Source organism: Lutra lutra, chromosome 16 (genome assembly GCF_902655055.1).
Source record: "Lutra lutra chromosome 16, mLutLut1.2, whole genome shotgun sequence".
Classification (NCBI taxonomy): Eukaryota; Metazoa; Chordata; class Mammalia; order Carnivora; family Mustelidae; genus Lutra; species Lutra lutra.
Window position 1 is genome coordinate 58862577 of NC_062293.1, and position 12336 is coordinate 58874912.

The 12336-nt window shown below is 53.9% G+C and overlaps 1 protein-coding gene across 1 annotated transcript; it reads right to left on the reverse strand.

Moving 5' to 3' along the window:
• Positions 1-3978: 3978 nt before the first annotated feature.
• On the reverse strand, positions 3979-9971 carry ATP1B2 (ATPase Na+/K+ transporting subunit beta 2). The gene is made up of 7 exons (XM_047706897.1): positions 9232-9971; positions 7325-7453; positions 6870-6974; positions 6571-6776; positions 6288-6344; positions 5461-5559; positions 3979-5341 (listed from the first exon to the last, which is right to left on the reverse strand). Exons 1-7 carry the CDS (start codon positions 9341-9343, stop codon positions 5177-5179), a joined length of 873 nt encoding a protein of 290 aa, XP_047562853.1. The 5' UTR covers positions 9344-9971; the 3' UTR covers positions 3979-5176.
• Between the last annotated feature and the right edge of the window lie 2365 nt (positions 9972-12336).

Genomic DNA, 12336 nt, shown 5'->3' on the forward strand with positions numbered 1-12336 from the left:
CCAATTTATGGAAAGTTTTTGTGGTTCCATGAATAGAAAAACCTGATAAAGACTGTAAAAAGCCAGAAGCTAAATTAACTTACGTAGATGCAAAACTCTCAAAATGGTATCAGAATGCACTGAAGAATCAGAAGAAGATTAACACTGTATGCAAAGGTTTATTCCTGGATTACAAAGTCTGTTTAGTAGAGAATCTATCAACATAATTCATTACATTAACAAATTAAGGAAGAAAAATATGATCATATCAACAGATGCTGAAAGGAATTTGATTAAATTTCAGCATCCACTCCTTTTAAAAAAATCTTAATTAAAAATAGTAGTGGGGGGGCGCCTGGGTGGCTCAGAGGGTTAAAGCCTCTGCCTTGGGCTCAGGTCATGATCCCAGGGTCCTAGGATCAAGCCCCGTATCAGGCTCTCTGGTCAGCAGAGAGTCTGTTTCCTCCTCTCTCTCTGCCTGCCTCTCTGCCTACTTGTGATCTCTGTCTGTCCAATAAATAAATAAAATCTTAAAAAAATAGTAGTGGGATACAAGGAGGTATTATTATAATAGTTAAACACTAAAGTAATTTTAGTTAAGATAAAGAACAATGCAGGGTTGCCTACTGACAATGTTAAAACATGTTCAAGAGGATCAAAAAAAAAAAATCAGCATTGGTGAAATCTCTCTTTCCCGTTCTGATCGTATGATTATGTACGCCAAAACTCAAGAGACCAGGGTAGAGAATTGTTGGGATTAAAAGTAGATGGACAGGGGCGCCTGGGTGGCTCAGTGGGTTAAGCCGCTGCCTTCGGCTCAGGTCATGATCTCAGGGTCCTGGGATTGAGCCCCGCATCGGGCTCTCTGCTCAGCAGGGAGCCTGCTTCCTCCTCCCTCTCTACCTGCCTCTCTGCCTGCTTGTGATCTCTCTCTGTCAAATAAATAAATAAAATATTTAAAAAAATAAAATAAATAAAAGTAAATGGACAGGGGCACCTGGGTGGCTCAGTGGGTTAAGCCTCTGCCTTCGGCTCAGGTCATGATCCCAGGGTCCTGGGATCAAACCCCACGTAGGGCTCCCTGCTCGGCAGGAAGCCTGCTTCTCCCTCTCACACTCCCCCTGCTTGTGTCCCCTCTCTTGCTGTGACTCTGTCAAGTAAATAAATAAAATCTTTAAATATATATATATTTTTATCTTATCAAAAATTACCGCTGAGTGGGGCGTCTGGCTGGCTCAGTCATTGGAGCAGGCGACTCTTGATCTCGGGGTCATGAGTTCAAGCCCCATGTTGGATGTAGAGATTAGATTCTTAGTAATTAAAGAGATAAATAACTTTTTTTTTAAAGATTTTATTTATTTATTTGAAGGACAGAGATCACATGAGGCAGAGGCCGGCAGAGAGAGAGAGAGAGAGAGAGAGAGAGGAGGAAGCAGGCTCTCCACCGAGCAGAGAGCCCGATGCGGGGCTCGATCCCAGGACCCTGAGATCATGACCTGAGCCGAAGGCAGAGGCTTTAACCCACTGAGCCACCCAGGTGCCCCGATAAATAACTTTTTTAAAGGGGGCGGGAACACCTGGCTGACTTGGAAGGGAATGCGACTCTTGATCTCAGGGTCATGAATTTGAAACCCATGTTGGGGGTAGAGATTACTAAAAAAAATAAAATAAGCAATGGAGGAAAATCCAGTCTCCTTGCTAGACTTCAGAAAACACTAAAACTGTTGAAATCAAACCAACATGGCTTGTTGTGTGCAATCATAGACAAGTACCAAACTCAAAAGCAAATCTCCGGTACACAGGGATGTCTCTTATCTGGTAAGGTTGGCATTTCAACTCAATGGGAATCAATTACAGGTTTTTTTTAATATCTTTTAAAAGATTTTATTTATTTATTTGACAGAGAGAGAGAGAGAGAGATCACAAGTAGGCAGAGAGAGGGGGAAAGCAGGCTCCCCACTGAGCAGAAAGCCCGATGCAGGGCTCGATCCCAGGACTCCGAGATCATGACCTGAGCCGAAGGCAGAGGCTTAACCCACTGAGCCACCCAGGCACCCTTAAAAAATAATTCTTTTGTTGGGGCACCTGGGTGGCTCAGTGGGTTAAGCTGCTGCCTTCGGCTCAGGTCATGATCCCAGGTCCTGGGTTCAAGCCCCGCATTGGGCTTTCTGCTCAGCAGGGAGCCTGCTTCCTCCTCCCTCTCTGCCTGCCTCTCTGCCTGCTTGTGATTTCTCTCTGTCAAATAAATAAATAAAATCTTTTAAAAAAATAATAATAATTCTTTTGTTGAGTAAACTACGCCCAACCTGGGGCTCAAGCTCGCCACCCCGAGATCAGGAGCCCCGTGCCCTACCGACTGAGCCAGCCAGGTGCCCTCGATTTTTTAAAAATAAAGTGAAACTGACAAAACTAGAAAAAGAAGATTGGACTCCCAGTTTACACACACACACACACACACACACACACACATCAGAGGGATTAAAGTGAATGTAGAAGTTTAAATGTATTGAAAATCCTGCCCCCACTGAAAAAAGGGCTAGAAAATATGAGAAGATTCTAGTGACTGGAAACCCAGAAACCACAAAAGAGCCAAGCATGTTGGACCATCTGAAGACCTAATGCTTCTTAATAGAGAGCCAAATTAATGGCTTGGGGGGAATTTGTGCAATGTAGAAAACACTTTGTATCTATAGCTATCACGGAGCTTGAACAGATTAACAAGGGAAGAACAACCCAACAGACAAAATATTACACAGCCGTCTAAAATATATATATTAATTGGAGCTCTACCAAGTGAAATAGTGGCACAAGAAATTTATTGAGTGAAAAAAGCGGAATGCACGAACATACCAAAAACATGATGCAATTTTGCACAACTGTGCAAAACCAGCGCCAGACCCCAGCGATCCTGGTGCATAGGACACATTCGTGATAAAATTGTGTGTATATAAAAAAAAAATTGTGTGTATATGTGTCTGTGTAATAAAGGTAGTTTTCATGGCAAATACTAACCTGGAGACCGACAAAAACAAACCCCAAGAAAAGTAAAAATTGGCTCCAGACCCATCCCCATAGGTCACAATAAACACTATTACACGGACCCGCCCATCCTTTTCTCTACAGTTACCTGTATACACGCTTATGCAAAATTAGGATCATAATGGTTCATACGGTTCTGAGATGTTTCTTCGGTTCAGCTTCTCTCATGTCCCTGGGCGTTTGCCGATGCTATGTTCTCTTCCCCAAACACCCCATCCTTTAAGCCTCTAAGAAACCTGCCATCGGAGGCCCCCCAATAGAAGGCAGTTGGCCCCCCTGGATTTTGTCGTCGCTGGCTTTGTCCCCTTCCCGGAAGCACGTTTGTGTAGGTCTACCTGGTAGGAGAGTGTCTCGTGGGCTCCTCACCTCTCATGTTAAACTGGGGAGCTCCCTGGGAGCGGGAACTCTGCCTCTTTCATCAGTGTGTCCTCACGGTGCCCAGAACGCATACAGTAGGCACATCATAAGTATCATCGCTGTACAGCAGGGTGTAGGCTTCCTGCCCCTCTTGTGTGGAGCGATCTCAGACGGTGCAGGTGAAGGGGTGATCTGGTGACTTGGACACCGGATGGTGAGGCCAGAGCTGGGAAGGAGGCCTGGGCAAGCCCCAAGGGACCCCCACCCAGCACCCCCACTCCCTTTCCCAGAGCTCCTCCGAAGGTTCGGCAAGAAACAAGCCTGCACGCAGGGCTCCGAGTAGGATATATATTTATATACAGAATGCTCTCTTTTTATTGTACTTTATCCTCTTTTTACAGTAGATCTGACACAGGCATTGTATAACTGCAGAGAGACCGTGGGGACGAGGGCAATGCAGGAGGACATGGGGACCCGAAGGGAAGAGACTCCGATCCAGCGAGAGGGGAAGCAGGGAAGGGTCCTTCTGGGGATGGGGTGTAGGAGCGGCAGTGTCAGAAAAGAGACGGACAGTTAGAGAGGGTGGAGATGAAGGGCGCTATCGCTGGACGATGCCAGAGGCCCCTCATGGGGCATTCTATGGGCACTATGGGTCGTTTAAAAACGCCAAGGGGTCTGGAGGAGACGGGGGCCGAGACATTCAGAGCCTAGACTGAGTGGCTGTTTGCCCCGTTCAGGCTGACATGCGGAGGAGAGGGAGGGAGTTAGGGACGAGCTGCTAACGTGCTAAGAGAGACTGGAGAGAGGCCGGTGGGGGCAGCTCGGGCCCAGAGGGGAAGGAGGTGAAACCGTCCCATAGCCAGCTGGCGTTTCCAAGGTGGCCACTGGGGACCCGGCCAAAACGGCTGCCCCTCCCCCAGGGCTCCGGGGAAGTGGAACTTGAAGGATATTCTGGGAAAACAAACAGGGAGAAGTGAGCCATCAGCCAAAACAAAGTGGACGTTCAGCCTAGGTCAACCCCATCCCTCTGGGGGCGTGCCTCTTTGGGTGACAGGAAGAGAATTTTCAAGAAGAACCAACAGGGACTCCTCTTCCAGACCCTGGTTCCCAGCGCATGCCGTCACCAGAGGGTGGGAAGACAAATGTGCCAGAAAACACGGGAAAGGCCACTGAGCCACCTCATCCTGGATGACACACAGTTGTCTTTCAGAGGAGGGAAGCGGGGTGGAGAGGAGGTGGGGACAGGCCACAGGGGGAGCCAGATACGTCAAAAGCCAATAAGGCAAGGACTGTGTGGATGAGGCAGGAGGCGCAGGAGACACAGAGAAAGGGGGAATGGAGTGTCTGCAAGTTGGAGCTGAACAGAGATGCGCGTGTGTATGTCTGTGTGTGTGTGAGAAGAGGATGAGTGCGAAGGCAGGTGTGAAAGTGGGCGGGTGTGAAGGTGGGCAGAAAGGCATCTTCTATAGTTCTCTGGGGACAGGAGGGGTGGAGACACCCCACTCACAGCTAACACAGAACCAGAACAGCTCCTAAGTCCTCTGGGGCCGTCCCGGGATCCCGTCTCCCTGCCTCTGACCGAGCTGGAGTCGGGAGAGGAAGGGCGGGGACAGGAGGCCAGGAATCACAAATGGCCATCACCAGGTGGGGTTCACAAGTAAAGAAAAAGGGAGTGGGGCTCAAACAAGTCATAGCTCTGTTATAAAAAATACCTTTGGGGCGGGTGAGGGAGGGATCAGGCAGGGTCGGGGACATTCCAGAAGCATCCATAGGAAAGAGGTGGGGGCAGGAGGAAGGGGCCTCAGGTTTTGTTGACACGGAGCTTGAAGGCCACGCGGCCGGCGAACTTGTCCCGCTCGTCATCCGTGGCGATGTTGGCGGCATTGACCCGACATTCCACGTTCACCTCCACGTTGGGGGTCACGTTCAGGAACTTGACGGCCACCAGGGGCTGCGTGTAGTTCACCTGGGCCAGAGGAGGAGAGCGAAGGTCCAGGACAGCCGCGACTCAGCCTCCTCCCCAAGAACCACCCCTCATCGCTCCCCTAGGGGTGCCGCGAGTCCAGGCCTCCCACGAGGACTTACGTGGAACTTTTTGCCATAGTAGGGGAAGTACATGAGGTCGATGTTGCCATTGGCAGGAAACATGACAAAGTTGCCAAGATTCTCAGCATCTTCATCACGCTGTGGGGGCACAGGAGTGGGGGGAAGCATGTTAGGGTGCCGGGAACCCAAGAGCGCTCCAGGCTTCCCTCTGCTCTTCCTTCAGCCCAAATAATTTCTGTCTTTGATCAGTCTCCCTTGGGCTGTGAGCCTGTGTGTGTGTGTGTGTGTGCGCGCGCGCGCCTCCTCCATCAGACTGGGAAGTCCTGAAGGGCGCTCATGATCCGGACGCCCCCCACTGCACTCCCACACCACATTCTTACCCCAGTCTCAGGAATCGGTTTCTGGAGCAGAGCCAAGAGAGAATAGACACATGAGTTAAGGGCTCAGTAGGCAGGGGAGGGGGCCGTGGTGGGAGTGAAGAGGACAGAAAGCTTCTAGAGACGACAGAGGTGGGGTCCGAGGACGCTGAGTCGCGGTAGGTAGGGCTAACTACCAGACGCCTAGAAGTACTGAGGAAGGAACAGGTGAGCGGAAGTCACGGTCATCAGGGACTAGATGAGAAGGTGGGGGTTAGGGAAAGAAGCCAGGGGCGGAGGCTTGGGTGGAGTCAGATGGTGGGGCTCCTGCATCCTAAAGAGAAGCGGTGCGGGGAGAGCCCCTGGGGAGTTTGAGCCACATGGGGACTCACTCTTACCCCCTTGTGACGGGGCCTCTGACAGCAAAGAAGATAGGGAGAGATCCATGAATTACATGGAAACCACGAAGGGCACACAGGTGGGCAGGTGGGCAAGGCCAGAAAAACTCACCTTCCCAACACAAGTGACATTCATGCTCTGATTGGCTCCTGCGTAGAAGTTGATGACCTGGAGGGAGGAGAGAGGTATGAGCTTGGCCAAGACACACGTATCCAGCCTTCCCTCCCCATGTCTCAGCCTCCCACAGCCCCATCTTTCTTGCTCTCCCGGCCACTCAAACATCCCCAAATCTCTCTAATGCCCAGGAGCCCCAGTGAATGGAAGCATCTGCCAGCGGAGGGTGGCCCCAGCCCCCTCCTTCTGCCTTCTCCCCAGTGACCAAGGTCACACGTACCCGGTTCATCTTGATGAAGACACAGGGCTGACCAGTGCTGTAACCGTAGTGGGTTGGGTCCCCGATGCCAGAGCAATCCCCCAGCTGGGTTCGGTTGAACTGACAGGCACGCTTCGGGTAGTTGAGAACCCCATTATCCGGCTGTTCATAGTAGCGCCCCGGGCGGCAGACATCGTTCTTTTGGGCTTGGATGGAATCATTGTAAGCTAAGGTGGCGGAAGAGAAAGGGTCATGGGCCCCATGTTCTGCCTCCTGGGTCCTCCAATGCCCTGTCCGAGCTCCCGCACCGCCACACTCACGCTCCAAGAACTTGTTGAGCTTCTGAACGTGTTGGTCCCAGCTCTCGGAGTCACTGACGTTGACAATGACATCAAGATTCTCGGTCTTGGGGCGAATCATCAAGCCTATAGCCCACCAGGGCAGGAGTGGAGAATACATATTTATGAGGAGGGACCACACACAGAGGGAAGAAGGTGGACACAGGGAGCAGCAGGGGGAGGGATGGTGGGATGAAGACGAGAGATCGGCTGCATAGGAGGAAGATCTCCTGGAAACATAGGGCACCTTTCCAGGTCACAAAGCTCTCAGCTGTAGGAAACGGGAAGAAAGGCAGACTTCAAGCACTCCTGAGTGCTCGGCTCACCAGAACCAAGCCTCTGCAAACCGTGAGTTCTTACCAGGCTGTAAGGTCTTTTTTGGAGGTTTGGGGGGCACAGAGCCGGTTAATTGCTGGCAGGAAGCGTGCACCACTCACCTGGCGTGGCCAGTCGGTCCTGGTACTTGGGGGTATGGTCAGAGACCGTCTGCAGCATGACCCACATGGTAAGGGTGAACATCGCCGTGAGGAAGCCATAGAAGACGAGGTAGAAGAGGAGGATAAAGGCTAGGGAGGAGGAAACGGGGTCAGCAGGTTCAAGGCTCCCGGGATGACCTCGCCTATCCCCCACACACCCATCTCCCTCTCCGAGGTTCAGCACGGGCACGGATCACAGAGTCTTGGGGACATCTTTGAGCCTTCCCTTGGGAGCAAAATGAGACAAGCTAGAAACAGGCAGTTGCATCTGGCTTCCAGCCATGGCTCCCAGCCCCCTCCGGTCCTATGGCGCAGTGAAGCCCAACCTTGCCGAGGCCACAAGAGACCTAAATTCTCGTTGCTGGGACAACCCCAAGTATAGGCCACAGTCATTCTGCATCCAATTACGCTTCCAACTTCTCGACCATTCATGGCCCTGAAAAGGCGCCAAGTCTGTGACTGCTACATGGGTCCTCATGCTTAAAGCCGTTCATCCAGAAAAAGGACTTTTTAAGCCGACTCTGGCCGCCATTCACACCTAAACTCTCAGCCCATCCTTCAGACTGCAGACCCTCACCCTCAAACAGCAGAGACCCTGCACACAGCTCCTGCCTACCCATGACATCTCTCAGCTGTGCAGAACCTTCAACAGTCACACCAGCCCCAATTCACGCACAGCCCCCAAGCCAGAGGCGGAGAGGAAAGATGGACCGTCCCAGAGCCTTCCTGGCACAGAGCAGGTGCTTGGTGGATGCGACAAGAACTTCGTCACTCCTCCGCCTAGGGTGAGTGTTTGCTGTTGCTATCACTCAGGACCCCCAATCCTTCCATCTCAGAAGACTCGTTCCCTATGAGGTTTCTCCAGATTTCCCCCAAGCAGTCAGGGACCCCTCCAATCCCAGGGGCCCGGCTTGCAGAACCCCCAAGGCAAGGATTACCTGGACCCGTCTCCAGGGCCCCAGGGTGGGGAGGGGGGGTGGGGGTGGCACTGATGGGAATAGTATGCAATCAGTGTGGATGAATTGCAAATTGTGTCACCCAGGGTCCCCAAGTCAAGGCTTCGCTTGGACTTCCCAGCCTCACAATCCCTTTTGGAAGAATGCCGGCCACCCCCTGCACTCAAGCCAAGCACCAGATCCCCCGACTACACACCTCGAGTCCTGCTATGGGTTGGGAAGATCCCAAGGAACCCCAGCCCCACAGACACGCTCTGCCCGATGATGTACGCCTCTCACCACCATTAGCATCCACTCCTCCCTCCGCCTGCGACATCTGAGCCGAATATCCAATCTCCAAAACCTCCTAGGGCCACCCCTCCTCAACGGCCCCCCACCCACAAAGCAGCACAGAAAAGCTCCAAACGTTCAGCAGTGGGATACTGACAACTTCCGCTGTGAAGAACCCCCCCCACTCCCCACCTCTCCAAGACCCGCCCCCTCATGAATGTTCCCAGGGTCCAGGGGATGGGCACGAGCTAAAAATAGACGGGCTTGGCTAGCTAGTGAGAGCCAGAGGGAGGGAAGGGGCGCTCTTCTGCGGAAGGGGGGGCGACCGTGCGGAGCGGACCTGCCCCGGGAGGGAGCGCGAGCGCCACGGCGCGGACACGCGCGCACGGCCCGCGACCCCCCGCGCGAGGGGGCTCCGCGGGGGGCGGGAAGGCGGCAGTGACCTACTTTCTCCGCCTCCGCAGCGGCCGGCCGGGGAGATTAGACCCGCGATTCGGGCCCCTCCCAGGCCGGAGCCCGGCAGGGGGGCCGGACGCCGGGGACCCGGGAAGGGAGCTGGGGCCAAGCCGGTGGGACCCGGTGCCCCCCGGGCGTCGCCCGGAGGACCCCCGCCCCGCCCCTCGTGCGGCCCGCCCTGCGTACCCCAACTGGTGCCGGTGCGGCCCATGAACTGGTGCGTCCTCGGGTTCCACACGAACTCCTTCCACTCCTCAACCACCTGCCCGCAGCTCTTCTTCTCCTTCTGGATGACCATCTTGGCGGCGGGGGGCGAGTCCCGCGCGGGTCGGGGGGCTGCGGAGAAGCTGGGGTGCGGCGCGCAGAAGCCCCCCCCACGCTCCGGAACGCGCGGGGAGCAAAGGCAGCGGGGGCGAGGGAGACCCTCCTCAGATAGGCAGCTGCTGCTAATTCCGGGGCGCACGGCCACGCGCTGCGGGGTGCTGGCAGCGCGGCGTAGGATGCACGGATCCTAGGCCCCCCAGCTGCGATGAAAAGGGGGACTGTCAGATCAGAGGAGGATAGAAAGGGGAAGGGGTGCGGTGCAGCTTCCCCCCCTCCAAAAAAACCTTCTAGAATCAAAATGAAAAGGGATGCAAAACCAGACGGCTGCAAAACCCGAGCGAAACGCAGAAAAAATAGGGGTGCAAGGAGGCCGGGGAGGGTGGGGGAGGGGGCTGCCCCGAAATCCGAGATGCAAAGAGGCTATGGAGAGGGGCTGGGTGACCGCTCAAGGCTCTTCCGCCAAGCAGAGACCGCCACACCAGTGGTGGCGCGGCCGCGGGGGGTGGGGCAGGGACGCGCAATTGGGGGACAGCCAGGGATGGGGGCCCCCAAGGCGGAGGCTCCGCTTCTCAGCAGTGCGGGGCCGGCGGTCGCGGCGCGCGGTCTTTATACTCCGCGGCTGTGGGGGTGTCCGCCCCCTTCCCACCCCCAGAAGCCCCGCCTCCTCGCCGCTGGCCCGGGCGACCTCATACATATGCAAATATGGAGAGAGGGATTGGGTCCGCCCCCCTGCCGCCTCTTCGGGACCGGGAGGTCTCTCCCCTCCCCCCATCCCAGGTATTGGACCGGATCAGGTGGATGGAGGGGATGGAGGGCGTGTCGCCGCGGAGTGGAGGGAATGACAACCCCAGAGAGGCGTAGGGCGGGAGAGGGAAGCGGATCTGTGCTGAGAAGGGGCCCCAGGCCAGCCGTTGGAGACTGAGATCCAGAGAACGACAGGGCCAATGTGAGAGGAATAGAGAAAGAGCCAGAGACCAGGACCGACAGTAGGCACCAGCCAGGGTGTTAGACCAGGCCACACAGAGATGGACAGAGGTCACCGCAGGAGGAAAATCCCCTTTGGGGAGCAGCTACCGCCTCCCCCCATACCTCCTTCACAAGTTCCACAGCCCCTGGTCTTCTCCAAGCCCAGAAGCTTCCCCACGTCCCCACCCACTCTCTAGGCAAAGTCTTTCCGGACACCATATTCCTGGCCCCTAGCACTGTCCTGAGACCCCAGCCCTAGATCCAGGATCTGCTCAGGTGTCGTGTCTCCCCCCACCCCCATGTCTGAAGTCCCCCTTCCCCACTTACCCATTTGGGTTGGCAAACATTTATTAAGTACCTACAAGAGACCTTATGCAACTCTAGCCCTGGGGAGGCAAAGTCACAGTTCACCCAGGGTTCAAGAGACCCACAGACTAGAAGGGGGTACGGGAGCCTCTACAGACCTCAACTTAAGAATCATTATCTGTCACTTTTTATCTCTCTTCAAATGTTGTCACTTTCCCTTGGAGAGGTGTTTCTGCTTTCAACTCTCGCTCAACATCCTTGGCTCTAGCCCTCCACAACACCTCTCCGGACTGTCAGCCTCCCCCTCGAACGCTCTCCCCGGAGCCCAGCTTCATGGACTTGGGATCTGCTCAAACAGGGCTGGTGCTCAGAAGAGCCTTTTGCTCTGCTGTCAGTATCCTGTAACTCTTCCTAATTTTATCTTTGAAGTTGTAATTTGCAAGACAAGTCCAATGGGATAATGGAGTGTGTGTGTGCCCAGAGGAGATAAGGTAAGCGTGTTATACATACACCTGCACCACTCCGGGGGCCGATCGCTGAGAGGCCACACTTTACGTTCCAAGCCGACCTTGCTTGGAACACAGAAAGAAGGCGATGGCGTTCTAGAAGACATGGGTGATGGAGGCATGGTATTCTAACCCTTCTCGGTCATGCTAGCTACTTCCTGACTCAGTCAAGCACTTCAGCTGGAAAGAATGACATGGAAGGAAGGGGAGTACTTTCAGTCTTTCTGTGCTCGTCAGAAAGCTGAAGGTAGAAAAATGGTAGTTTTTCTTTATTTCAAACAACATTAAATAGCAAAAGCCCCTGAGAACTCGAGGACAGAATGTCAAAAAGAAAGGAAAACATTTTCTCTTTCAGTGCCTTGAATGGAACTTTTCCCCCTGCTTTTTGAACAGGGGATCCCACATCTCTGTCCTGCAAATTATACAGCTGGTTCTGCCTCGGTGCCTTCTGCAGCAGGCTCTGGATTCATTTTCTCAAGATACAGTTTTAATTAGGCCACTCCTCAGCTCAAAGGTCTTCAATGGCTTCCTGTCAGCCTGCAAGACGGAGCCCTGATTCTTTTGTGTCTCCTTTGAGGCCTTCCACGATCTAGACCCAACCTGTGTCCCCAGCCTCCTTTCCCACTAGGACCAATGCGTTGTCCCCTGGAGCAGAGCCGGCCACTCCCAGGACAGGCTGTGCTTCCTTCTGACTCCACACCTTTGTCCATTTCATTCCCGCATCCTGGCCGTCTGCCCGCCCTTCCGAGCCCAGCCCAACCTCCCATTCATTCATTCGATGCACGCAGCTAACAAGCATTAACTTAGGGCCAGGCTCTGTTCTGGTCCCTGTGCTCCCAGGACTCCCGTTCCAACAAATAATAAAAACCAGCAAAGAAATAAAATAATGCATTATAATATTATGCAGGAAAAATACAACAGGGTGATGTTCCAGACAGCCCCTGGATGGTCCAGGAAGACCTTAATGAAGGGTATAAGGGTCAGTGTGGGACCCGAGTAACCCAAAGGGAGCCAGCCACGGGGACCTGTGGGGAAGACTCTTCCTTCCAGGAGGACAGAAGTGTAGTGCGAAAGCTGGCCTTCGATGAGGGAAGACAAGATAAGTACAGCAAGAGATCCCAGAGGGAGGCAAGAACCAGATCATACAGGTCTAGGAAATAGTTTGGTTTAATCCAACCATCACAGAAGT